Source organism: Mus caroli, chromosome 11, assembly GCF_900094665.2.
Source record: "Mus caroli chromosome 11, CAROLI_EIJ_v1.1, whole genome shotgun sequence".
NCBI lineage: Eukaryota > Metazoa > Chordata > Mammalia > Rodentia > Muridae > Mus > Mus caroli.
In genome coordinates, this window is record NC_034580.1 from 31,244,374 (window position 1) to 31,271,949 (window position 27,576).

Below are 27,576 nucleotides of genomic sequence, written 5' to 3' on the forward strand. Positions count from 1 at the left end.
AAAAAAAAAAAAAAAAAAAAAACAGATGCCGTTAAAATTTCCATGGATGACAAAGGCAAAGAGCTCCCATCAGCATCTTTCTGTGTGACATCATCACCCCTAAGGTCTTGAAGAAAGGCCCCTCCATGTGTGTGCCTTGGCATCCCTCCTTAGTTATTCTATGGGAAATGGCTTGGCAGGGGCAAAGGAGGAGAAGGTCGAAACAGAGCCTGTGCTGAGAACTTCCTGGAATAGAAGATACGCAGGAGGGTTCTAATTATGGTGCACTGTTTGCAGATTAGCACCCAAATCGGATCAGGCTAATTACAGTAATTGATTTGACTGCAGAGTGCTTCTGTATGATGTCCCGCTGTGATTCTTACTCACTGGACAGTCGTTGAATTAATGGGACTCTCTCCAGAAGGATGCACAGCCTCAAGAGAGCCAGCAGCCCTCTGGGCTCAGAGATGGGAGGGAGCCGGAGCAGAGGGGAAGGGAGGGGAGGTGCCCTGCTCAGAGAGCTGCCACCCACTCTCTGGTTTTGTTACTCAGGGCCAGTGGACATTAACATCGTGGCCAAATGCAATGCCTGCCTCTCTAGCCCGTGCAAGAACAACGGCACTTGCAGTCAGGATCCCGTGGAGCAGTACCGCTGCACCTGCCCCTACAGCTACAAGGTAAGGTGGGAGGCTCTGCCCACCACTCATGCCCAGGCTCTTCCTTTGTCCTGGCTGCAGGGAAAGGTCCTGTGCAGCTGATGCTGTGTAATGTAGCCTGGATAACTACAATTCACTGTGACCTACCCCCGCCAAGTGACATTTGCCAACAACATCCCTAGTCTCCTCCACATTGCCTACCAGACAGGGCCTGTGGAATCTTAACAGGGATGCTAAGATGAGATAGAAATGCTACCTGTGTCGGGGTTTGTTTGTTTGTTTGTTTGTGAGTTACAGGGAGATTACAAACCAGGCAATTACAAAATGCTCTCTTGGAAAAGTCAGCCCTTGAACCCAGTATCCTAGCTGCTATTTCAGAGAATAAGGGGATTAGGGACTCAAAGACTCAATGGTCTGGGGCTTCCAAGGTCACACACATAGTTGGCAAACCCAACAGAAAGATGGAGACTGTCAGGTTCTCCCATCCATTCTATCAGAAATCCAGGCTACTTCCAAGACAACCTTTCCCCCCAGCACAATCTACAAGAGTTACAGTGTCCCCCTGCAGACTGTGAGTCGGGCTCTATGCTTGATGTCTGGCTCACTCTTTCTCCTAGCAAACCTATGAAGAAGGCCTCTTTTATAAGACTAGAAACCAGGCTTCTGTAGATTTGAGACTAAAACTCAAGGCTATTGCTATACAGGCCAAATGCCAACGTCCTTTACCCTGAAGAGGTGCCCAGATAGCCAGTGACTCGCTGGGGTCCACAAAGGTGCGGCTCAATGCTCGTCCATGGGATCCGAATGCTCTGGACAAGCCAAGAATCCAGGGTATCCAGTAGCCCATCTTGTGCACCACATGCACAGGCTGAGTGTCAGGAACACAGCATCTGCATCCGTCCTCAAGGGACTGGGCTTGGACAGTAACAGGCTTGAAAGGCAGTTTCCAGGGGACAGCTACCTGGTGGCTTTCTGCGCTTCTGTCTGGCTGTTAGCAGATGGTGTCAGAGTGCCACCTATGGGCCTGGAACAAGAAAGCCCAAGGACTCCTTTTTAAACCATCTGTCCCTAAGCCTTAAGTGTAGCCTAGAGTCCAAGCACAGAGTTTGCTCAGGCACAGATCCAATGAGCCCTGTGCATATGTGTTCAGTGGAGGGGAAGGAGTCTCAGGCTTTGGAATTACAGAGACGTATGTGTGGATTGCAGCGTTGCCATGCACGAGGTGTATGTCCATGACCAGTGACTTCACCTCAGCCTTCTCATCCCGACACCAGGACACATCCCACAGGTTGGGATAAATTGATGTGTAGTCAGTGATGTGAGCAGTATACCTAGGAGAGGACCCACTGTATGGGAAGTACGTGATAAGCTGACACATCCCCATCTTTACCTTCCCTCTTGCAAGCTGCTCCGTCCCTCATACTGGAGAGTGAGATTAGCCTGCGGTACACTGCTGCTTTTCATTTGGAACTCGGTTCACAAGTGTCAAGGATTTTCATATATGTTGCTACACTGCCTTGGGAAAACAGAGTTTTCTAAGGATGCCATTGCTGTTGGTCTTCTGCAAGGCTTGAATTGGACTGTATTATCTCAGCATGCTTAATCATCCAGAGACATCAGTCTTTATCCTCATTTGAAAGGTCAACTAAGATTTGTAAATACTAGGGCTTACCCACACTCTACCACCTACAGAACACAGAACCTTAGCACAAAGCTAAAAACAGAACCCAGCCTGGTCTACCCTAGTGACTGGCTCTCCCTAAACCTTGCCTTTCCACCTGTAAAAGGAAACTCTCCAACCTAGCTGTAACAAGGCTAAAAACGCATCGCATGTGCCCTTCACCTACCCCAGTGCCAGGTTCAGAAAACATGCCACATGGCTAACAATCTTGCCACTGTTCTGGAATTTAAAAAAATAAAATATACCTGATTTTTTTTTCCCTACCACTGGGCTTCACGCACATGTTCAGTGCCTCCAAGAAGTACTTCCCAAGCCTGCATGTACCCAGGAATCTTATTAAGATGTAGGCTCTGATTTCTGAGAGCTGGGGTCAGGCCTGAGATGGTGTATATAACAAGCTCCCAGGGGCTGCCCAGGCTATGAGTCCAAGGACCACACTTTGAATAACAAGGTCCCTGAGTCGTCCCACACCCCATCTGACGACGCAGAGATTCCAGTGAGGGAGCTGCTCCTAGGCTCTTTTAAAGGAAGCCACTAGCCCAGATTCTGTCAGAGAGGGGACATAAGGTGGGATGGAGAACAGAGGGAAGAGGACAAAAGAACATCCCAGTTCGAGTAGATTTGAACAAAATGCAGCAGAAGAGAATTGAATTGGGCTAATTAGACACACATTGGAAATGGTGATTGCTTTTCAAGGATGTGTAAGTGACAGAAGTCTTCATCTGAAGTCCCAATTACCATGTTTTCAAGCAGTGGGAATACCTCCTAGATTTCTGTGCTCAGCCTGAAGGTCTAAAAGAGATCCTACATACCACACCACCCTTGGTATGGGGATGGGGATTCTGCCTAAGCCAAGTGTTACTTTGCAAGAACATCAGAGTATACAGGCCAGGGCTGATGGGGGTGAGGGTGGGGGTCCCATTGGATCCTTTTTGAGATTCTCTTATTCTGCTCTTCATAATTATCTCTATAGAACCACTATCATGCATGCATGCATCCCTGAACTATCTAGCCTACTCAGCCCTGCCTCAGACCCTAGTCATGGTCATCACTGCCACTTTCTTACAGGGCTGCATCACCTAAGAGGTACCTTGAAAGTAATGTGATTTACAATGGTAATTCATTCCGCTTGGGGCAAATAGAGATTAAGCATCCCTTATATGAAATGCTTGAGACCAGAAGCATCTCAGATTTCAGATGTTTCTGGATCTTATAATACTTGCAGATGCATACTAAACTATCTTGGGGCTGGAGACCTGAGTGTGGGTTCCAGAACCCATGACAAAGCCAGGCATCACGATGCTAACTTATCATCTCAGAACTGGGCATCAGAGGCAGTCATATGGTTAGAGCTTGTTGACCGGCCCGCCTAGACAAGTGGTCAAGACTCAGGTCCCAGTAAGAGATGGGCCACCGAGTTAACTCCATGGGCAAAGGCACTTACCACACAAATGTAGTGACGTAACTTGGATATCCAGAACCCATGGATCTTAGTTAGGATATCCGTTTGTGCCAAGAGACACTATAACCAAGGCAACTCTTATAAAGGACATTAGTTGGGGCTGGCTTACAGTTTCAGAGGTTCAGTCCATTATCATCATGGCGGGAAGCAGGTACACATGGTGCTTGAGGAGTTGAGATCCTGCATCTTGATCCAAAGGCAGCCAGGAGGAGACTGCCCTCGGCAGGCAACTAGGAAGAGAGTCTCTTCCTCACTGGGCAGAACCTGAGCATAGAAAGCCTCAAAGTCCACTTACACAGTAACACACTTCCTCCAACAAGGCCACACCTATTTCAGTAAGGCCACACCTCCTAATAGTGACACTCCCATGGGCCGAGCGTTTAAACACCTGGGAGCCAAATGTATTCAAACCACCACATTGTAAAGGAAGGATAAAAGGACTAACTCCACAATGTTATCCACTAACCTCCACAATTGCACTGTGGCATACACCACACACACACACACACACACACATGTGCTCACACATGCTCTCACACACACTCACACTCAAAGATATCTAGGCAATAGAACCCAAATCTAATAATGAAATTAGCCTGGTTTATATATACACATAGGCTGTCATTGAAGGCATTTTTACTATACCCTCATTTGGACCATGACCTGAAGTCAAAGATAGATTTTTTTCCACTTCTGGTGATGTATCAGCACCCAAATGTGTCATTGTACTTTGAATTCCTGAATTAGTCATACTCTACCTCACATCTATTTCATGGAATATCAAAACAAGGTCAACAAGGACCAGTCATTTCCTTACGGCATGTAGCTGCCTGCCTAGACTCAGCTCCAATCCACTCCACTCCAAAGCCCAGGTTTTCAGAGGAACAGACCAAATGGTCCAGCATAGAGGTGCCTGGTGCTGAATATGTACTCAGCCGTCTGGGCTCATCTGTTGGCCGCCTGTTTCACTAACTGCTGTGAAGTCTCAAGGCTATTTCCTTCTTTTCCAAGTCTGCCTTCCCTATCTGATAAAAGGGAGTGTAATGACAATTGTACTAATCTCACAGGGTTCTTGGGAACATTATATGTGATCATGAATATAAAACACTTAGCTTGAAGCCTGGAGAACATGCTCAATACCGTGAGTGAGAATTCCTATTACACTTTCCATTCCAGACACCGGCTTTCAGAAAGCGGGCCCTGAGTCACTGTGGCGTGGGGGGAAAGCCAGATAGCTCCTCAAAGCACACATTTCCTCTCACTCTCCCCTCTCAGAAACCTCTGTGTGGGGGATGGACTCACATAAACCAGACAGACAGGGACTCAGCCTTCCAGCTACTGGAGAGGGGCCTGAGGCTCCTACAGGCAAGACAGTAAGATACCTCTGGGCCCACAGTGGAGGCTATCCTGGCCCAACGCCTCAGGCTCAGCTGGCAATAAGCACACAGCCAAGAACCCCCAGTCCCATGCATAGTCACTGTCCCAGTCATAGACACTGGCAGCAACAGAAGATGGGACAGGCTCTTCTCAGGCAGATGGTGAGCAGGTGGCAGTGGCAGTGGGAAGGCTCCCATGATCACCCTGGCCTGGCATGCACTCAAGTCACTGAACCCATGGCTCAAAACTATATACAGCAGCTACCTCCCCAGCCCTGGTGCTACTGGGTCCTACAAAGTACAGCTTGCATGTCCCAAGAGAGTACAGGATCCATGTCCCAAGTATAGGGTCTGTGTCCCAAGGGAGAAGCAGGAGCCATGGGGGTAAGAGGATCCCTGGGATGTTGGGTTTAGTGTCTACAGTCTGGGCCTTGAGGTCACCCACTCAGAGCCTTTGTCCTTGTTCCTTCTACGTGGCATAATCATCCCCACCTGCCACTCACTGGCTCTTCCTCAGCTCGTACCCTGACGAAGAGCCTGATCCAGTGGAACTCTGCCTCATTCCAAACGATTGCAGTTCTTAGTCTGGCCTGGCCTTGGACTCACCTTTGGAACTTGAGAACAAATGCAGACAGCAAAGCTATACTACAGACCAACCAGCCAAGGAGAAAGTGGGAGTGGGGGGGGGTCCCTTTATAGAGCACGGGTCTACAGGTTATATCTTACTTCCCCCTGCTCATGGTATGGACTCTATTTAAACCTCAATAAAACAAATAGCAATACCATCTGCTAGCTTTTACAGAATGCCTACTATGTGCCAAGTGTGTTACATAATGCACAGTGCCTCCTTCTGTGAACGCTCCCACGTAATTCTCATGGCAACCCTGTCAGAGGTTAAAGGTCTGGCGCCCATTTTCAGCCAAAAAGAGGGGGAGATGGAATCGAAAACTCACATGGACTCCCAGCCTGTATTCATGCCGGCAGCTTAGGCCAGAGATGCCTGTGAACTGGGGAACTGCTCATGCTGGAGCCTGAACTCTGCCTTCTCAACACAACCTCCCCTTTTTCATGAGGAATGAGTGACCCGGCAATGACTCCCTTTGTCTTTATCTCAGCTTCATCCCAGAGGATGTTGGGAAGTCCCTGGGGTCTCCAGGGTCATAGCAGCCACCAAAAGCCTCGCTTACCAGACTTCTCCCTCATCTGTCCCTCAGGGCAAGGACTGCACCGTACCCATCAACACCTGCGTCCAGAACCCCTGTGAGCATGGAGGCACCTGCCACCTCAGTGAGAACCACAGAGATGGGTTCAGGTAATAGCCCAGCCCTGCCCTACCCTCTTCTTAGAGAGCTTCTGGGTCAGACTCCTTATGGGGGTGACATCAATGCGGGAAGGAAGATCCTTGCCCTATACAAGAAGACACTGAGGTGTCAAAGGATGGACTCTCTCCCCAGAGACACAAAGCATTGGTACAGGGATTTGAATCCAAGTGCCAGCCTCCACTCTCTCGGAGCCAGGTCTCCATGGGAAGCTGCAGATGCTGGCTAGAGTCAGAGAATGGGATACTGGCCCACCTGGCGATCCCACCACTCCTTTCTGTGTCGCAAATAATAACGGGGGCTACTGCTGTCACATTCTGCATGCCAAGTGGGGGCTACTCTTACGTCATCTCTCTTAAACCTTCTCACACCTGTACTGGGGGCAGGGGGTTCCTATGTGCATTGAGCAGAGAGGAAACTGAGACCAGGCTCTGTCACATATCTGGCTCTGGTCCCTGAATCTTCTAACCATGTTCTAGTCCCTCCTTACTAAGTGGTAAGACATCCTGGCCCATCTGTCTCCCAGCATCTTTCAGGTGTGTAGTTTCTCCAGCTGTGGCCCCATCAGAAGCCAATCACTGGTCTCCCACAGCACATAATTGGGCAGTAGCCCCTCACAATAAAGATGAGACCCTGGTGCCAGACAGGCTCTGGGCAACATCAAAGCTCAAACTGCACATAATTAACTTATCAAAAGCCCTCCAGCCAGGGGCTGCTGTGTGGTCTGGGTAAGAACTCTCCAGAGAACCCAGCTGGCCCATGCATCACCCTACCGAGCCAGCTCCAACCAACCAGGACTCCTAAAAAGAGGAGCACTGTTCCTGTTCCTGCCTAGAGTCATCCAAACCACCCGGTTCCCCTGTTCATCAAGAACAGCCAGCCAGGAACTGTACTCCCAAGGCTAAATATGTGTTCTGCCCCACTCAAGCCTGAGGCAGGAAACAGAGCTTCCCTGGCAGTGATTGTGTGTCAGGGGCCTGCTTCACCCTCTGTCTTGGATGATTTTCACGTGAACTGGGACCTTAACTATGAGATATATAGGGGAATAACATGTCTGTGTGTGCTCCCGGGAGGAGCCACCTTGTAGTATAACGCTACAGCAAGCAGAGACACAGTAGGGGGCTTATGAAGAATAATGTCCTCCCCAATCCTGAGTCAGATCCTTAGGGCTTCCCAACTACCCAGACAGGGAGGCTAAAAACAGTGGAAATATTCTCTCTACAGTTCCGCAGGACTGACACCAAACGGGGGGGGGGGGTGTGCAGGACCCAGTGCAAGGGGGCAAGACTCCCTGACTCGTCGTGGATTCTGCTTTACTGGAAGTCTTGGGCAACCCAAGGCTTATAGTGCATCATTCTAGCTCCAGGCTGCATCATCACAGAGCAGCAGGGCTGTGTCTGTCTCCCCATAGCTGGCCTAACAACAGTGGTTCTCAGCCTGTGGGTTGCAGCCCCTTTGGTGTCAGCTGACCTTTTCACAGGAGTTGCAGATCAGATATCCTACGTATCAGATGTTTATATTAGTTCATAACAGTGGCAAAATTACAGTTATGAAGTAGCAACAAAAATTACTTTAGGGTTGGGGGGTCACCACAACCCGAGGAACTGTGTTAAAGGTCGCAGCATTGGGAAGGTTGGGAAACATTGTCATATGAGGATGCCATATTGAATTAGGGGTCTGCCGTCATATGACTTCAGTGAATCATCATGGCTGCATCTGCTCCATTTCCCAATAAGGTCACATTTGAGGTCCCGAGGAGTAGTGCTTCATCCTATCCTTTTAGGGGACTACAGTCCAACGCGCGCCACCTCTAAAGTGTCAGAATTACACTTGCCTTCTCCACTCAGATGCTTCTGCATCCTGCAGCACTGCTGCGCACCCAATGAGCAAAGGCCAAGGCTGAAGATGTAGCGAGGCCACAGAGCACTTCTGCACAAATTATCTGTAAAACAGACAAGCCAATATATAAATTAGATAATAGGTAGGTAGGTGGATAGATGGATGGATGGATAGATAGATAGATAGATAGATGATAGATAGATAGATAGATAGATAGGATACATACACACACACACACACACACACACACACATGCTTGCATATAGACAGACACACAGACATAAAAAGCTTTAGGGCTAACCATACAAGAGAACAATGAAAGGAAAATGAGACTTGAAAATCTGAACAAGGTCCTCACTGCTAACTCACTGCTCCTGGAGTCACCCTGGCTCAGGCTTCTCAAATTATTTCCATTCATGACCCTGTTTTGCCCAGATTATTGTTATTCAACCCAGGCTATGAAAGTATGTAACAAAATGTCAGGACCAGAGAGAAGGCTCAGTGGTTAAGCATGCTGGCTACTCTTCTAGAGGGCTACACTTGATTCACTCTACGGTAGCTCACAGCTGTCTGTAACTCAGTTCCGGTGATCTGACACCTTTAGGTATCCGTGGGTACTTCATGGCACACATAGATACATATACACACATACATACAGGTAAAACATCCATACACATAGAATATTTTTTAACATCTTAAAGTATTTGAAAAAGTCATATTCTTTTATACCTAGGGCATAAAAAGAATCATAAGTTTATTTTTAAACAATTCTTATGTATACATATATATTATCATTTATATATATTACTATTTATTAAAGACAAATTTGTATACTAATTAGATTAATTAAATGTTGGCTAAATAATTGGTATTGTAAGACATAGAGCCCCTTTAATGTTTTTTTTAGAATTGATAGGTATTTTTATTTTAAAATCACCATTTCTTAGACCAGCACTTTGCATAAAGACATGGTTCAAAATGACAGAAGTATATTTAGGACCATTTCAGAAGCTGTTGGAAATTCTATCTAAACACAAGCCTAACTCCATGTAACAACTTCTAATGACTCTCAAGCTTGCAGCTCCAGGGGCATTTTTAGGGTATTATTTATTCCTTGACAATTTTACACATGTATACAGTGTATCTTGGTCATATCTAACCCAAGTAGCCCCTCCCACTCTGCCCAGATCTCTACAAGACATCTGCCTTCCAACCTCATGCCCTTTGTCCTTAATAATCCACTGGGTCTAATTAGTACTGCACACATGCGCATGGGCAAGGGGCCATCCACTGGACCGTGGGCAGCCTACCAATAGCCATAGCCCAGAAGAAGACTCACCCTCCCCCCAGCAGCCATCAGTCAAGCATAGCTCCTCAACTAGAAATGTACCCTCTCTTGCCCATGCTGGAAGGTTGACTGGCCTGATCTTATGCAGGTCTCGTATAAGTAACCATAACTGCTGTGCATTCATGAGTGGAAGAGCCAAATCATTGGAGAGAGACAGTGTTTTCCAGCACTCGTTACCACCCTCCGGCTCTTATATTTTTTTCTACATCCTCTTCCTTGATGAGCCTTGGAAAAGTTGACGTAAACTATGTCACATTTGAGGCTAAATATTCAGTTATCACTTATACTCCACACTTGACCAAGCAACTTTGATAGTAGCCCTAATCTGCGGATATAAACATAAATATTTAGAGCCATTTGACAACATGTCCCTTTAGCAAAACAACAGTATTAAGTTCTATCCTTGAGCCTACGACTTCCTGAGCCATGGGCTTTGGCCCAGGTGTGCATTGTCCAGCAGGCATTCCCTCCCATGAAGTATTCATCAGCTCCAATCAAAAATTGGCTACACACATAACAGTCATGTCGCTTTTACACCTGTGTCACATCTTGTCTGGAAGATCAGTATTATAGCATGGAACACCCAACACGGGGTAAGCTCATTAAAAAAACTTTTCTCCCTCAGTATCCTACATAGAACCCTCTGGCATTCTGAAATCTAGTCAATAGAGAGAAAGCTTTTCAGTCCGTTCTAGCTTGATCTCTTTATGTCCTACAACCAAAGTGTCAAACAGCAAGTCTTAGAAAATTAAACACTCTGACACAATGCAATCCAAAGATATACCAACCTGATGAGGAGCGACGGTAGGAAAATATTAAAAAGCCTTTACTATTTTAGTTTTAAAACTTCATTAGTATTCACAGTTCTGTATTCAAACCATTATGTTTCCGTAACAGTAGAAAACTGCATGTGTGCAGTAAAAATACTGCAAATTCATAACATACAATCGTCTCCAATCTGTGCAAAGGTGTTTCTGCACCGTGGTGTGACAGCATATACGGAGCAAAGGGTACATGCATGCTCAGAACCGAAGCTGCAGAGGAGTCTTGTGATGTGGCACGAGCAAGCACAGCCAGAAACACCTGGGATCCATTATGCATTTGATTTTTAATTAAATGCTGGACTGTGTTCAGAAACCTTTGACTGTTGCCAGAATTTTCACAATCCCTACATTCAGTTGCAGGATCCCATAAGGGGGTCACAATCTACCTTTTAAAAGCTTCATCTTAAGAGCCCCTTCAAGGAACCTGATAAGGACAGAGGAGAGTTTGACATCCTCCCCACCCTCTCTCCAGCCATTAGCAGCATCTACTCTGTTGACCAGCCATCCTGTCTGTCACCCCTGCCAGGCAATCCCAAGACCCCAGAAAACCCAAGGAATTAGATTTGGGGGGAAGCTAACGCCATTGTTTAAGGCCTTTGAGTACCTGCCCCTGTGTAGCTATAAAGAACTGGCCCTTTTCATGATGTCCTGGGTCCATAAGAGAAAGGGGAATAAGACGATGTTTTCTCTGCCCTACATGAGCTCAACCTCAGAAGTCTGTAGACTTTTGTAGAAAATGTGATAGAATTTTTGAGTTGTAAGTAAACAGGTAAATTAGTGTTCTAGGCCCATGAAATTGGCTTTCTCTTAGCTTAGTTTGCTTTTTAATCCACTTGCACAATCAGAGTCATCTCTAGGTAGAGGCCTGGACTTCAGGTCTACAGCTGGAGCATTTTCATGGACACCCCTAACTCTGCCCCTCACTCTCTGACCAGAACTTGGGTCCTGAAAGAGGGAGCTTCATAGAAGCCTGTCATCAGACACTGGCTCCCTCCACCCCTCAGCACGTCCTAGCCCCTGGCTGCTTCAATGCTGCCCAGGCCTTGTCTGTGTTTTAACCTTGCATAGCCACTTCTAGGAGTAAGGTCTGGCAGGGATAGTGTGGGGAGAGGTAATCTCCAACAGAGTTACCATAGCAGAGGCAAAAGCAAGCAACACACCTGCTGATGGATGTCCTTTGAGATAAGTGCACAAAGGGTCCTCAGACTTGGCAGGAGAGAGATCCTCCCACTTCATCTGCTCAGACACTGGAGGCCGGGACCTGACAGGGATAGCAATAGTGGAGACAGTTATGGTGGGGTTTTTTCCCTAGAACTAAGTGACTTCCCATTGCTGTGTGTCCTCCGCTTGTTTTCTACCTTCATTAAATCTCATAACTACCCAAAGTCAGAGATCTAGAAAGTGCCAGCACAGAATGCATTCCCGAGTTGCCTAGTTATCTTGACAGAGATGCCCTGTTTACCCTTCAGAATAGAAAGTCTGCCTTAGAATGAAATATTATTGCAGGGGAAGGAGGCTGCTTTTCTGGCCCTCTCCATCTACCCCACAGAGGAGTTGGTTGAAACGGGGGGGGATGGGGGTGGGGTCAAAAACACTTGCAGGGATTTAAGCCATGTCCAGGAAAACTACTTCGAGCTTTGAGGGAAGTGTAGGGGCCTTGTTGGTGCAAAGCAACAGACAAGGTAGAGAACGTTGAGCGACAGTAGCTAGACAAAATGACCTTGTAGGTTCCTAAGTGTCTTCCTCCTTGGGTCCCCAAGGTCTCAGTGGCCAATGTGTCTCAGACCTCCAGCCACAAGAGAGACCTGACAAACTGTGTTTTCTACCCCCCCTTTCTGCCTGTTCCCTGACCCTGGAACCCCTCCCTTCTACATACGGCCCCCTAAAGCTGCTCCTGCCCCCTGGGCTTTGAGGGACAGCGGTGTGAGATCAACCCAGATGACTGTGAGGATAACGACTGTGAAAACAGTGCCACCTGTGTAGATGGGATCAACAACTACGCATGCCTGTGCCCACCGAACTACACAGGTACGGACATTGAGGGGCGAGCCCCATGTTGGGGTGTTTTTTGAGGTCAAGGGTAAGCATTGAGAGGATGCAATTTTCTTATGATATCCTGGTAGGAGGAAGAACCCCCAGCTCCTCTCCAAGAGAGGGCTCCCCAATACCCTCTGTGTTGCTTGTCCCTCCCCTCCATCTTCACCCTGTCCCGAGGAAACCTCTAATTCCTCACCACTTTAGAATGTACTCACGAGTCTCTCATCGGTCTGTGTGGCTCTTACCTCCACCCCCATCATTAGGAGCCACACATGTTTGAGGCTGTGCAGAGAGATGCTTTTACTCTTGGTGTCTGGATCTGGAAATGTGCCTTCCAGACACTCTACTAGGAACTGGGGATGCAAAACTGAACAAGACCCAGCTCCTTCTCATAAGAGGCTTAAAGGTCAGGCCAAAAAACACGAGCATCAGGGGAAGAAGTCTGGGGTGGTGGGAGACCATAGTGGTCCCCACTGGTGAATATACAGAAGGCTCCCATCCCATGGGAAGGAATCCTCAAGAATCTCTTCAAAGCCCAGTGCCTCTGTTACCTACATCCACAACCCCTCCTGAGTATAGTTAAATATACCATTAGCTAGGGAAGCAAAATGTCACCAAGTGATGTAGGCAGCCTGCTTTGTGACGAAGTCAACCTGAAGTGGCATGACCCAGACTGCACCTCCATGAACTCTTGGAAAGGTCAACCCATAAAAACAGTAATAAGTGTAAAAGCTTGAGAAACACTGCATACAGTAATGACCATCTTCTTGGGGCTGAGAACCAAACTGACAGGGTAGAGCTGTGAACATTCCTGCTTTGAGGAGTGCTGTTTGTGTTCATTCCCAATGTGTTTGATCTCTTCTTCCCCCGCCCCACAAAACCTCACGTTACAGACCTAGCCATCCATAACGTCATTTGGAAATCCAAACCTAAGGCAAGGAGAAATACGATGCTTCTATTAGGGATTCCCTGCCATGGTCCACAGAGCCCAGCTCTTCTGTGAAGTGGAGCAGGAGGCGGGAAGTACACATGGTGTCCTGAAGCAGTCGTCATGCCTGCAGAGGAGGAAGGGCAGAGAAACCCTGTCTTAAAAAATAAAATAAAATAAACAAACAAAAAAAAAAGAATATGTTCAGTGCCAAAATAGAATCACAAACCACAATGCCCGAGGCTAAGGAGAGGGTAAAGAGGCTCAAACTGCCACACTTTAACAACTTTCCAGCATACAGATGGTCAGCTGAGATGTGCCCTGTGCCCTGTGCCCCATGGGGCCCCGCCTGCTATCTGCAGGTCACTGGACTATACTGCAGATATGTTGCAGTTTGCACCTGAGCGGGGAAGGTTTACGGTTTCTGTCTCAAAACACATCCACATCCCAAGCAGACGCTTGTCTATTCCCGAGTTTCTGCAGGGGACTAGGAAAAGGAAGAGACCTCCCAAGAACACAGTGCCTCTCCCTAGGCAAATGTAGAGACGTGCAGCTCAGGACAAATCAGGGCAGAGCAGGGGTCAGCCATGCCCCATCACAGCAGAGACCGGCCTCTGAGGCTGGGCCTCACACAGTCACTGCCCAGCCACCTTCATACTTCCTGTCCCGCTCAGCCTCCTCTCTGCTCCTGACCCCAACCCCCTATCCTTCTGGAAAGACCATCCATAGTCAGACATTTTCCTCTCTTATATCACCTTCTACTTGGCTTTTTCAAAATTAAAATCCAATCTGAGCAGTTAAAAACACTGTCTGCTCTTTCAGAGGACCTGGGTTCGAGTCCCACCACCCACCTGGAAGCTCACACTGTAACTCCAGCCCTGGGGGATCTGATGCCCTACACTGACCTCTGCAGATACTAGGCATACATGTGGTCACAGACATACATTCAGGCAAAACTCTTATATGCATAAATATAAAAACAAGTACATTTTTTAGGGAAAGTTAAATAAAATCCTTGCTTTAAACTCATTCACTGCTCCATGACACAGTCCTGTCTCCTCCCCGTTTCTACATTCCCAAACACACATGTATTGGATTTTTCCACACGTTCCATCCCTCCGTATTTATGACATATTAGGCATTTTTGGCAGCACTGTGAACTTCAATGGTGGCATATACCTGGAGATCAGAACTGCAGGTTCCTTTATTTCCCTCTCTGAACCATGCAAAGGGCTTTCTGTTTTTTTTTTTTTTAAATTGGATATTTTCTTTATTTACATTTCAAATGTTATCCCCTTTCCCGGTTCTTCCACCCCTGAAACTCCCTATCTCATCCTCCCTCCCCCTGCTTCTATGAAGGTGTTCCCCCACCCAACCACCCACCCACTCCCGCTTCCCTGCCCTTGAATTCCCCTACACTGGGGCATAGAGTCTTCACAGGACCAAAGGCCTCTCCTCTCATTGATGCCCAACAAGGCTATCCTCTGCTACATATGCAGCTGGAGCCATTGGTCCCACCATGTGTACTCCTTGGTTGGTGGTTTAGTCCCTGGGAGCTCTGGAGGGGGGGGCGGGGTTCTGGTTGGTTGATATTGTTGTTCTTCCTATGGGGTTGCAAACTCCTTCAGCTCCTTCAGTCCTTTCTCTAACTCCTTCATTGGAAACCCCTTGCTCAGCCCAATGGTTGGCTGCAAGCATTCACCTCTGTATTTGTCAGGCTCTAGCAGAGCCTCTCAGGAGACAGCTATATGACAGGCCCCTGTCAACATGCACTTCTTGGCATCCACAATACTGTCTACATTTGGTGTCTATATATGGCCTAGATCCCCCTAGGTGGGGCAGTCTCTAGATGGTCTTTCCTTCAGTCTCTGCTCTACCCTTTGTCTTTGTATTTGCTTGCTTCTATATTTTGTTTCCTGCAAAGGGCTTTCTTGCCCATAGCAGATATAGCATGCCTGGCCCATTTCCCCTGGAAGCTTCCCCTGGCCTCCTCAGCAGGGTTGTAGATCCCCCTCTGCATCCACAGTTTACCCTCCCATTTACAACGCTGAATAGTAACTGCCTACCTGGCCGCAGATAATGCTCACTAAGCAATGAGAAGGTAAGAACTGGCCATTGCTGTGTTCCCAGCACCTGGTACAGTGCCTCCAGTGCAGACAGACGATACTCATACTCAGTACACAGTGGGTGAGAGAAGGAGGGGACAAGCACAACCCAAAGTCAGGGTCTGCCCTGTGCTTCCGCTGCAACAACTCCAGGAACAGCCAGATGGTGCTGACTGTCCAAGAGAGACTCCAGGGACCTTCTCATTGTCTCTCTAGGGAAACTGAGTCAAGAGTGCCATAGAAAGGATAAACTAAGAAAAGAATGTAGGATTCCTGGTGTCCGTGACTTACGACCTAGGGTGGGTCAAATCCAACCCTGTGGCCTTGGCGATGCCCAGTATCCTCGCTGATGCCTGACTTCTCTTCCCTGTGACCTCCAGGGGAGCTGTGTGATGAGGTGATTGACTACTGTGTGCCCGAGATGAACCTCTGTCAGCACGAGGCCAAGTGCATCTCCCTGGACAAAGGATTCAGGTAAGGCCCGGCTTCATGCTCTGGCAGAGAGCCCTGAGGACTCTCCCTCCAACAGCCTGGGTTTGAGGCCCTGAGTCAGGTAGTGTCTGTCCCCATTTCCCTGCACAACCAGTCACCCGTCTTCCTCGCTCCTGTACTCACACGAGTCTCTATCTCTGACCCAGGCCTGCTCATATTTCCCCAAGTTGCTTTTATCTTTTACAGTTTCTTCCTCTCTGGATTCTTCTAGTGATAGAAAAGGATGAAGAGGTGGATATGTCTTCTCTTCCTCTTCCTCTTCCTCTTCCCCTCCCTTTGCCCTCTCATTCTCTTTTCCTACCTTCTCCTCTCTTTCTTAGCATCTCTCTCCTTTCCAGAGCTGAAACAAGGCATCCGCAGAAGGAACCATCAGAGGTAGCTCCCCAATGTATAGCCTTCCTGGTAGTCCCTGCTTCCCCATGGCCACAGAAAGTTTGCTAGACTATGGCAGCTGTGGGAGGGAGGAGATGGGACCAGGAGTCCTGACTCAGTTCAGCAACACTGCCCTGGGTGAAGCTGTCTCCTCCATCACCAACAGCAACAGAGGACCACGTGAGCAATTTCCAGTTAGGAGGAGGCAGCCCAGGAAGCACACCCAGTTCCTGAGCGAATGTATCTTACCATATGTCGTCTCTTTCTTTCTCTGTGTGTGTGCACATGTGTGTGTGGGTGCACTCAGCAGCTTGGCATGTGTGCAGGCCACACGTTGATGTGGATTGTTGGCAGAGGATTTCTCACTAAGCCTGAAGTTTGCGGCGCCGTGGCTGGCTTTTATGTGGGTTCTGGGGGATGTAAACTTGGGTCCTCAGACTTACACAGCAAGGGTTTTACCCACTGAGCCACCTCCCCCAGATCTTTCCTGTCCTTTTCTGTGGGGACATCATGGGCTCATTGCTCATCTCTAAGGTAATTATTGGAAGAGGTGTGAGGCCTGTGGCTTTGCCAAGATAAAAGAAACCACAGCTTCTCTGTGTGCCACCCCATTCACGTCTACCTGTCTGCTTGTGCCTCGCTGAGATATGCTAGGCAGGAGTTTCAGGAGATGTGGTCACCTGAGCACAACCCCCAGACTCCCACCACCCCAGGATCCAACATCAATTGAAAGCTTCTATTTACTAAATACAAGGCTATGTACTGCAGATGCACAAAACTGTGTGACGTGCAAACTGGAAAGAAGATATGTGCAAAATTCAAACTCAGACCCAAAGCAGAGATGCCCAGACTGTCAGGCAAAGGGTTTCAGTGTGCTAGGAGGGAACAGTGAGAGGTGACTAGCCCTCAGCTATACGAATGGGGAGACAAATATTCAAGATCAATTAAACAGTGAACCTAGAGGTCAGTGGTTTTGAAACTGGTCAGGGTGGGTGTGGACACAGAGAGGTAGAGATGCTAGATTTCTGTCCTCTGACGCTTGCTCTGAAAACCTCACCCTGGACTATAATCAAGGGCCCTTGCATCTGGGACAAGATAGGAAAGAAAGGAACCAGCCAAGCTTTCCTTGAGTCATCTTACTTATATGTCCTGTCTCCCAGGAGACAGTGTTTCAGAAAGTCTGGAAGCCAAATCAGTAACTGTAGTGTTTATAATCAAATATATTCAAAACAATAATCTATTCTCCCAATGAGGCATTTTATTATTGTGTCTCCCTCCTGATATCAAACACCTGATGTCCCACAGCCTAGAGGGATACTAATAAGAGGCAGTGATGCATTCAGGGTGACCTTTGCTGATCCTTGGAGACACTTTAATGAGGTCTCAGTGTTAGGCAGATCTGCTCAGAGGCCCTGAAAATAATAACGAAGACTTGTGTACGATGAGAACTCCATGCAGTACCTACTCTCAGGAGCACGTCAAGGTTCCACCGGAGAAACCAGGGTCCTCCCAGTGAATACCCAGTGACACACACCCAGCTGCCAGGGAACCAAGAGAGAACCAAGAAGGGTTTGCAAGTCAATCCAGGTCTGGCTGATTTCTCAGCTAAATCCAGATACTCCAGCTGTCCCTGGCCCAGGGTCACTAGATCCAACACAGACTTTACACATTGTCAACATAGCAGATACAGCAAAGTGTTTGAAAAACAGAAAGAATTGAAGTGGCTCTACCTGCTGCCTCTGTAATCCAAGAAGTGTTGTATAGACCCTGCTATAGGGAGTAAGGTCCTGAAACCAACATTTCATGGAAATGTGTGAAGAATGTAGTGGCAAGTCCCGCCCAGGCTCCCTGAGTCAGAGGCTCATTTTTTGCTTTTTTGTTTGTTTCTTTGTTTGTAACCTGTTTCACTGTGTAGCCCTGGCAGTCTTGGAGCTCACTCTCTAGACCAGGATGTCCTGGAACTCAGAGATCCACCTGCTGGGATTAAAAGTGTATGCCACCACCACCTGGGTACATTTTTTCTCTTAAATAGCAAAGTCTTTAGGTGTTTCGTTTCATCATGAATACCTGAGAAGAAGGCCATGCTGATAGAATTCTGTAGACACTTCTGCCTTCAGGCCTCCACCACTGAGTTTGGAAGAGAGGGTAGCTTCCCTACCCATTGTTTGCCTTGGACTTCATGCTTTAGAAAGTTTATTTTTGTCCTGTTAAGTGTTGGGTGGGGGTGTTTGCACATTGGAGAAGGTTGGTTAATTCCAGGCACTCTCCAGGGCTCTTTTGGATGCAGGTACTGCAAACTCAGGTGCCTGCCAAGGCTGGGGCGTTCAGTTTCGTTTTTATATGTATTTTTTAGATCATTTACAAAGTAATGGGCTTCCTTTCAACATCCTTATGCATACACACCCATCACTGTGCCCTGACCACATTCACCCTTCCCATCCTCCTCTGCCCCTCTGCCAGGCCCAGTTTTATCAGCAACTGAAGTATCGAAACAAAACATATTCCCATTCTCAGCTTTCTAGTTTGCTCCTTTAGGAAAATGGCTGACGTTATGGTGGTAGACATTTCTTAATTTTTTTAAAGATTTATTTTTATCTTATGTATGCATATATATGTGTACACACACACACACACACACACATATTCTGATGGAACGGTTTCTACAGGGTTACCATATCCTTTCCATTATCTTCCCTAGCTGTCCTACCTAGCTCTGGGGCAGTGCTGGGGTTCTACCCAACTCTATCTACAGTGAAGGAGGGATGGGAAATCCCTTTAGGTTTATTTTGGTTGGTTGGTCTTCTTCTTTCTTCTTTCTTCTTTCTTCTTCTTCTTCTTTTCTTCCTTCTTCCTTCTTTCTTCTTTCTTCTTTCTTTCTTCTTTCTTCTTTCTTCTTTCTTCTTTCTTCTTTCTTCTTCCTCTTCCTCCTCCTCCTCCTCCTCCTCCTCCTCCTCCTTCTTCTTGTCAGGTCCTGAGGGTGCAAGCTAAGAATTCAGAGCTCTTGTTTGCCCTGAACTCCCTGCCTATGCCCTCTTGCCCTTGGGCTTGGATAGGTGGCATTGTGACTTTTACTCTGCCCAGAAGAATTGAGCTGATGGGCCAGAGAGGTGCACTGGCTTTGCAGGAGGGAGAGGGGCCAGTGAACACTGTGTCCATGTATGTTTGTAAGGGTGACTTAGCTCTGGGCACTCTCAGGTCTGTTTCTGTGCAGGAATTTCTGTTTTGTGTTACCTCAAATAGATGAGCCGCAGACTCACATTCTGTCTACATATAGCCTTAGTTTTGGTGATAGCCAAGTATGGAAGGGCTGTAGACCCAGGGCTCTCTAGGGAGGTCTGGGCCAGTGGGACTGGGGCCTGAGTGAGGACAGCTGCTTCCATCCTGTCCTCTGGGAAACAGTAGCTTTTCAACCTTGCTATCTTAGCTTGAATGTCTGAACAAGCAATAAAACAAAGGCAAGGGTAGCACCAATGCCATCTTTTCCTTCATCCTCATTGCTATCATCTGGATATCTCACTGTCTGACTTTACACGATGTTCACTGCACTCCAGAGTAGTGGAGGTTGTTGAGAAGCCGTGGCTTTGAGAGAATATGGAAGAAAGAGAAGCCATGAGTGCCAATACACCTAGAATAGCATCTGACACACGAGACGTAACTGTCACTCCTGTCACTCGATGAGGCTTTGGGGAGGTGGCTTGAGTGCTTTCTGAGTGCTGCTTTGGATAGGGCCCTCTCCCCTGCAGGCTGCTAAGGATCTGATGAGATGGTCCTTGAAGATGCTCAGGTGGGTGTCTGACACTAAGGACACCTGGGATGTCAACTCTAGGTAGAAGGAACCAAATCTGACCCAATTGCTGTGGGATTCATCTCATGCTCCCAGCATGGTTCTGAAAACAGAACTTGTCTCATCCCCTACATTACTCTGGGAGCAAAGGCCATGGACCACAAGTGGAGCCCAGTAGCCAAGGGTGGCCTAGTGAACCCTTAAGGAACTAGAAAGGGAGGTTTGGCAAGGGAAGGCACAAGAGCACCTGCAAGCAAGCTGGCAGGCCCTGGGCTAGCTTCTCTTTGCCTGTGTTCCAGGTGCGAATGTGTCCCTGGCTACAGTGGAAAGCTGTGTGAGACAGACAACGATGACTGTGTAGCTCACAAGTGTCGCCATGGAGCCCAGTGTGTGGACGAGGTCAATGGCTACACATGCATCTGCCCCCAGGGCTTCAGGTACAACAGAGGAGCACCTCAGAAGGAAGGTAGCGTGGTCTAGATGGAAGGCAGAGGCAGGGTTGCAGGCCTCCCTGCAGCTAGTCAGGGCAGCTCGATGCAGAAGTTGGGCTTGAGTCCAAGCTCACAGTGTCACATGTGCACCATTCTACCTAATGCAGGATGCCACCATCTTGGAGTCTAGCTTGTGGGTACTTGGAGGCTAACAATGGTGTGGCATCTTAATGGCAGGAAAGATGTAAGAACTGATTGTAGCTCCATGCTTATTGAGCCTATGAGCCCAAGTTCAGTCCCTAGCACCAAATAATAGAAGACAATGAAAAATGGCGGTGACACAGTAGAGCATCTGGGATCGGCTTCTGGAATTGGTGCTAGAAGAAAGAAAGGTCAAATCAGAGGCACTGGGCACTTGGTTAGATGTCAGTGGGGCACATAGAAGTCACCTAGGCTCCAGTTTCCCCTCAACCTGGACTGGAAGGGTTAAGCATGGGGTTGGAGGAAACTGGGGAGCAGGGATCATACTTAAAGGGCACTCAGACAGAAATCAGTACACGATAGATACCATGAATATGAAATATGCAGATTAACTCTGACATAGACTCCCTCCAAGAGAGTGAGCCAAGAAAGAGCTGTGAGTTCTCCCTAGCTCTCAGTGAACCTACAGAGACAGTTCAACAGTGGTAAGAGCAGGCACAGGCTGGAGAGATGGCTCAGCACAGCAGTTAAGAGTACTAGCTGCTTTTCCAGAGGACCTGAGTTCAATTCCCAGCACCCACATGGCAGCTTACAACTGTCTGTAGCTCCAGTTCCAGGGGATACAACACCGTCACACAGACATACATGCAGGTAAAACACTGATGCATGTTAAATTAAGATAAAATAAAGTAAAATAAAAAAGCTAGGTGGTAGTGATGGACACCTTACCAGCACTTGGAAGGCAGAGGCAGGTGGATCTCTGGGAGTTCAAGGCTAACCTGGTCTATAAAATGAGTTACGGGACAGCCAAGGTTATTACACAGAGAAATCCCTGTCTCAGGAGAAAAAAAGTCACATTGGCTTTGTGGTTAATAGGTTAATAGCACTCACTGCTCTTACAGACGATCAAGTTCCGTTCACAGCACCTACATCAGGTCGTTCACAACCACCTATATCTCCAGCTCTGCAGACGATCAAGTTCCGTTCACAGCACCTACATCAGGTCGTCCACAACCACCTATATCTCCAGCTCTGCAGACGATCGAGTTCCGTTCACAGCACCTACATCAGGTCGTCCACAACCACCTATATCTCCAGCTCTGGAGGAATCCAACCCCTCTGGCCTCTGCGGGCACAGGCACTCATGTGCACATATGCACACACAGACACACACGTAATTCAAAATTATTTTTTAAATAAATCGTTTTCAACAGAAGAGTCACATGGTAGCTCAGCTACAGTGTTCTCTCCATCTCCAGAGCTCCTTGCGCCCTACAGAATTCTAACCCCGACGCCATCAACAACTCAACTTCCACCACCTCCAACCCCAACACTGTCAACAACTCCCCACCCCCTCCCTGTAGCACTGACCGTCCCATTCCACCGTCTGGCTCTGTGAACCAGCTTCTCCAGGTACCTCATGTGAATAGTCAGGCAGTGCTAGCCCCTCTCACCGAGCACAGCACTCTCAAGGTCCATCCATGTGGTTGTAGGTATCAAAGCTCCTTCTTTGGTAAGGCAGAATCCCCCTGCTGGCCAGCTGTGCCATGTTCTGTTTATTCATTCAACTGTACAGACTCACCTCCGTCCAGTCTGATGACTCTGAACTCTTCACGCTAGTCTGACTCATTAATTTTTTGTTTTTACATTTATTCACTTATTTATTTATTCATTTACTTATTTATTTATTTACTGTATGTACATGCACACTTATACAAACATACACACACACACACACTAACACACACACTTACACCACACTACTCTTATAGAAATCAGAGGACAGTTTGTGGGAGTCAGTCAGTTCTCTCCTATCATGGGGACCAGGAATCAGACTCAGGTCATAGGCAGCAAGCACCTTTACCCACTGAGCCAAGCTGTCTGCTCTGACTCATTTTGGGGGTGGGGGGGTGAAGGAGAGGAGAAGAGCAGGGGAGGGGAGAGAAAGAAAAACTGAGAGAGAAACTTAAAGAAAGGGACTTGCTCCAGTTAAGAGGCAAGGATGGAACTTCCCACTACAGCTCTCCTCTTTATCGATAACTATGGCTGTCTCCTCTCTCCCATCTCCTCTCTCCAGTGGGCTCTTCTGTGAGCATCCCCCACCCATGGTTCTGCTACAAACCAGCCCCTGCGACCAGTACGAGTGCCAGAACGGGGCGCAGTGCATCGTGGTACAGCAGGAGCCCACTTGCCGCTGTCCCCCAGGCTTTGCTGGACCCAGGTGTGAGAAGCTCATCACTGTGAACTTCGTGGGCAAGGACTCCTATGTGGAACTGGCCTCCGCCAAGGTCCGGCCCCAGGCCAACATCTCCCTGCAGGTATATATGTTCTTCCCCTCCCGACTTGGAAGGAGTGAGGCTCCCTCACAGTACAGCTGGGGTTTCCCAGATCATTAGCAAGCCTGACTCTTTCCAGAATATGAGCTTTGCAGGAGCTGGGCCAGAGTGGTCTATAAGAAGTCCCTGGTAAGTCTCACAGCAGACACCAACTCCTCCCTAACCCATTCATTCCTTAAAAATCACTCCTGCAACTATCATATGCTGGACAATGGATACCCAGTGCTCTGTAAGGCCAAGCAGCAGGGATGATAAGGAAAGAGACGTAGATGCTGAAGGGGCACAAAGGAGACATGCTCCTGGCCTAGAGGGAGGGATCAGAGAAAGCTGGCCAGATGCAAGCAAGAGCTAAGCCAGATCCGAAACTTACGGAGGACTTTGCCTAAATTCTGGGGAATAGGATAAGAGACTGGGGTGACCAAGCAAAGGCATGGGCCAGAGAGGAGCTAGCTAAGAGATCTGCATTTGCAAAGGCATAGAGGCACAGGCAAGCAGGACACAGTCAGGGAGTGGGAAAGAGTTTAGTATGAACCAAGTTGTTTTCTCAACAGCTTAGGCCCAGGGCTGGACAATTAGTAGCCCAGGCATTTGCTGGGTGCTCCGTGACACACACAAGGGCTCTGTGACCCTAGCCAAGTGATTGAATCTGGAGCATCTGTAATTACTCAGCACCTGTAACTATTAATCTGTAATTATCTTGGGCTCCTATACACAGCGGGCCATGCTCCAGACCCTGGGGCTGAAGATGCACAAGAGGATCCTCTCCCTGCAGAGCCTGACCAATGGGCAGGGCTGCACCGTAGGGGTGGATGCTGGCACAGATAGGAAGCCACCACCCTTCCTGCTCTCTTCCTTCCCCACCAGAACAGCCCCCCAGTGTTCCAGACACCCAAATGGGATGTACCTGTGCCCATCCTGTGGAGACTCACCCAGGAGCCAACTGGCCAGCAGGGCAGCTTCTACGAAAGCCTGGCTTCCAGCCTCAGCAGCAATCCTAGAATTCTCACCCAGAATCCCCTGTAGAGCTTTCAAACTATGTTTGCCCACAAAGGCTAGAACTGACTTGCTCTGGGGTGAAGCCCAGACAGTGGTATTGTTCAGATTCCCCCAGTTGGCTCTGAACACATTGCTTGCTTCGTAGGATACACTGATGTGCGCTCTGGTCTTTAGCCTTGGTTTACAACTATTATATGTTTGATACTGAGAGACAGGGGCTTCAAAGGAGGCGGTGCTTTGTTGGATCACATCGTATCCTAGTAGAAGAAGCAGATTAGGACTAGGGCCTTGGATATGCATAGATACAACCAGCCCAGTTTACACACACACACACACACACACACACACACACACACAACCAGCCACAGATCATAAACATTTTAAAGAAAACTGCCACTATACTAAACATGTATGGACACACTGAGCCCCTGCCGATACGCCCAGCCCACAGCCCTCTGGCCATGTGTAGCCAATGATAGCTATGAATATGATCCATACAAAATCAGAAGCTTATTTAAAACTTGAGATGTTTTTATTTGTGAATTCTTTTATAAGCTGATTGCACAGTTCTCCGGCATGAGTTTGTAGATGACAAGGTTATGTCACAGTCTCAAATGGTAGAGCATGACGGTAACCACTACACATGCATGCCAGCTATTACCATAGCGGGTTTTATCCTGTCTCGGGTATCGGCCTTCATCTGGAGCTAATGGAAAGCACATGGGAGGAGCACAGGGCTTCAACATAGATACTCTTCTTTGTAAGGGATGCTCGGGACCTGAGCACCCTGGAGAGGTCAGTGACCCTGATGTCACAGCACACAGTACATGCTCAAAGTGACCCTGATGTCACAGCACACAGCACATGCTCAGTGTGTCCCTGATGTTACAGCACACCGCACATGCTCAATATGACCCTGATGTTACAGCACACAGTACTGCTCAATGCATATTTGTCTAAGCAATTAGCTCAGCTAGCATTTGCTGGAGTATAAACCTGAGACTTGCCTTCTGCACTTGAAAGGCCAGATGGGGACAGAGACATGGATTTGAATTCTAATCTGGTCTGTGCTCCGAGGCAGCCATCTGAAGAGGGTGCTAGGCGCGGGTCAGGTGAGGTTGGAGCTTGGGTAAGTCCTAACCCACACACCCTGATTGCTCTCCCCAGGTGGCGACTGACAAGGACAATGGCATCCTCCTTTACAAGGGAGACAATGACCCCTTGGCACTGGAGCTCTACCAGGGCCACGTGAGGCTGGTGTATGACAGCCTGAGCTCCCCTCCAACCACGGTGTACAGGTAAAGACCTCCCCCTCTTGGCCACAGGATCTGTTCCTACAGAGCAGATACCAGGTGACTCTGGGGCCTCCTGTCCCACACAGACACAGCTCTCACACAGTGGCAGGTGGGAGGGAGAAAGGTGCTACTGGAGACAGAAGCAGGAAAGGAAGGCAGGCCCATGTGGGAGATGACACCTCATTACCATAAGATAAATGGCCAGCTGGCTACTGTGCACGGAGCCAGGTGCTCCAATGGAGATGAGGCTGCTTAATGAGGTGCCCTTTTCAAAATGTCATCCTAATCTTTTATTAGTTTAAGAAAGAAAGCAGGACAATTAGCATGCAATTCAAGGAGAGGAAATTCAAGAGCACCCAGGGAACAGGACTGTGCTTAAATGACTTTCAAACTGTCCTGAAAGACAGTGCTTCCTACACCTGAGTCTCTTTAAGTCACCCTGTAGGTTGGGCGGCTTGCTACAGCTGTAACCAAATACCAGAGGCAACCAACTTAGAAAGCGGGAAGGTTTCTCTTGGCTCACAGTTCTAGGGATTTCAGTCCATGGTCATTTGGCTTCGTTGCTTTGACTTTCTCATCATGGTGGGAAGCATGTATTAGAGTAAGCTCCTCACTTCATGGCAGCTGAAAAGCAAAGAGAGAAGAGGAGCCCGGGGTCTCATCATTCCCTTCAGCCTATGCCCCTCAGTGAGCAGAGGGCTTTCCACATAGACCCTATGTCCTGAAGGTTCCACCACCTCCCAGCAGCACCACAGACTCTGGACCAAGCCTTACACACACAAGCTTTTAGGAGACACCTTAGACAGCAGACTGGAGCATGTAATTTGACATGACTGCTGTGCAGTGGTTCCCTCGTGCGCCACTGTAAGCCGACACTAGGCCTATCACTCTCTCCAGCCTGACCTGAGTGCCACCTCACACAGACAGGCTCACTCATTCTAAATGTTTCCTGCTGTTTAGTAAAGGACGCAGTGAGCATCCCTTATCTGAGATAACCTTCCAGCGTCAGAAACCCCATGGTGCTCACAAGTTTTCAGCATTTAGCCTGTCCTCATCTACAATAAGGTAGAATTGCCCTGCTCAGGCCCAGGCCTCTGTGTCTCCTCTAGCAAATCCAGTTTGAAAAGCCTTGGTTAAAGCCAGTGGTATGAGCTGGTGACAGTAGTGAAGGCCTTTAGTTCCAGTGCTCCACAGGCTAAGAAATGTGTGAGGATCTCTGTGAGTTTGGGGCCAGCCTGGTCTACATAGTGAGTTCCAGAACATCAAGGGCTACCCTGCTTCATAAAAGCTAAATAACCCAACAGCAGTCTGAGCTGGAGGATATAGCTCAGTAGAAGGATGTTTATCTAACTTGCATGCAGCCCCTGAATCCAGTCTTCATATCACACACACACACACACACACACACACACACACACACACACATGCCCACACATGGTAGGATGGGAGATGGAAGCAAGGGAAGAAGGAATCAGTGATTCTGAGAGCAGAGTGTAGTCCCTGAGGTGACGACACCTAGTAATGTGGTAAAAATACAGAAATACACATTTTTTCAGTCCTTATCCCAGAAGAAATGAATCTGAAGCTACCAGGGAGCGGACAACAAATCTGTGTTGAAGGAATCCTTCGGGTGACTCTCATGCATGAGAAGAAGAGGAAAGAAAAGAAAAGACCTTCCTGTGTAGCCCCAGCTGGCCTGAAACTCACTATGTAGACCAGGCTAGCCTTGAACACCCAGAGATCTATCCTCTGCCTCCTCTGCCTCTCTGCCTCTCTGCCTCTCTGCCTCTCTGCCTCTCTGCCTCTCTGCCTCTCTGCCTCTCTGCCTCTCTGCCTCTCTGCCTCTCTGCCNTCTCTGCCTCTCTGCCTCTCTGCCTCTCTGCCTCTCTGCCTCTCTGCCTCTCTGCCTCTCTGCCTCTCTGCCTCTCTGCCTCTCTGCCTCTCTGCCTCTGGAGTACTGGGATTAAAGGCATCTGCCACCAAATCCAGCTTGGTGCATACATTTCAGAAGCAGGGCTTTATGTGTGAGAGTTGGATCTTGAAGGGAGACACTTGCATGCACAGAGAGAACAAGTAGGCGGCTGTGTCAGGACTGTAGCAAAGACAAGAGTACCA

General features: G+C 48.2%; 1 protein-coding gene across 3 annotated transcripts in view; it reads left to right on the forward strand.

The window, feature by feature from the left end:
- Slit3 (slit guidance ligand 3) overlaps positions 1–27,576 on the forward strand; it is a 587,044-nt gene that overhangs the window by 541,709 nt on the left and 17,759 nt on the right. For all 3 annotated transcript variants that reach the window (XM_021178434.2, XM_029484039.1, XM_029484040.1), the window contains 7 exons: positions 532–656; positions 6,369–6,466; positions 12,373–12,512; positions 15,935–16,028; positions 20,502–20,639; positions 22,912–23,152; positions 25,334–25,464. In XM_021178434.2, coding sequence (XP_021034093.1) covers positions 532–656; positions 6,369–6,466; positions 12,373–12,512; positions 15,935–16,028; positions 20,502–20,639; positions 22,912–23,152; positions 25,334–25,464 — 967 coding nt within the window. The remainder of the gene's footprint in view (positions 1–531; positions 657–6,368; positions 6,467–12,372; positions 12,513–15,934; positions 16,029–20,501; positions 20,640–22,911; positions 23,153–25,333; positions 25,465–27,576) is intronic.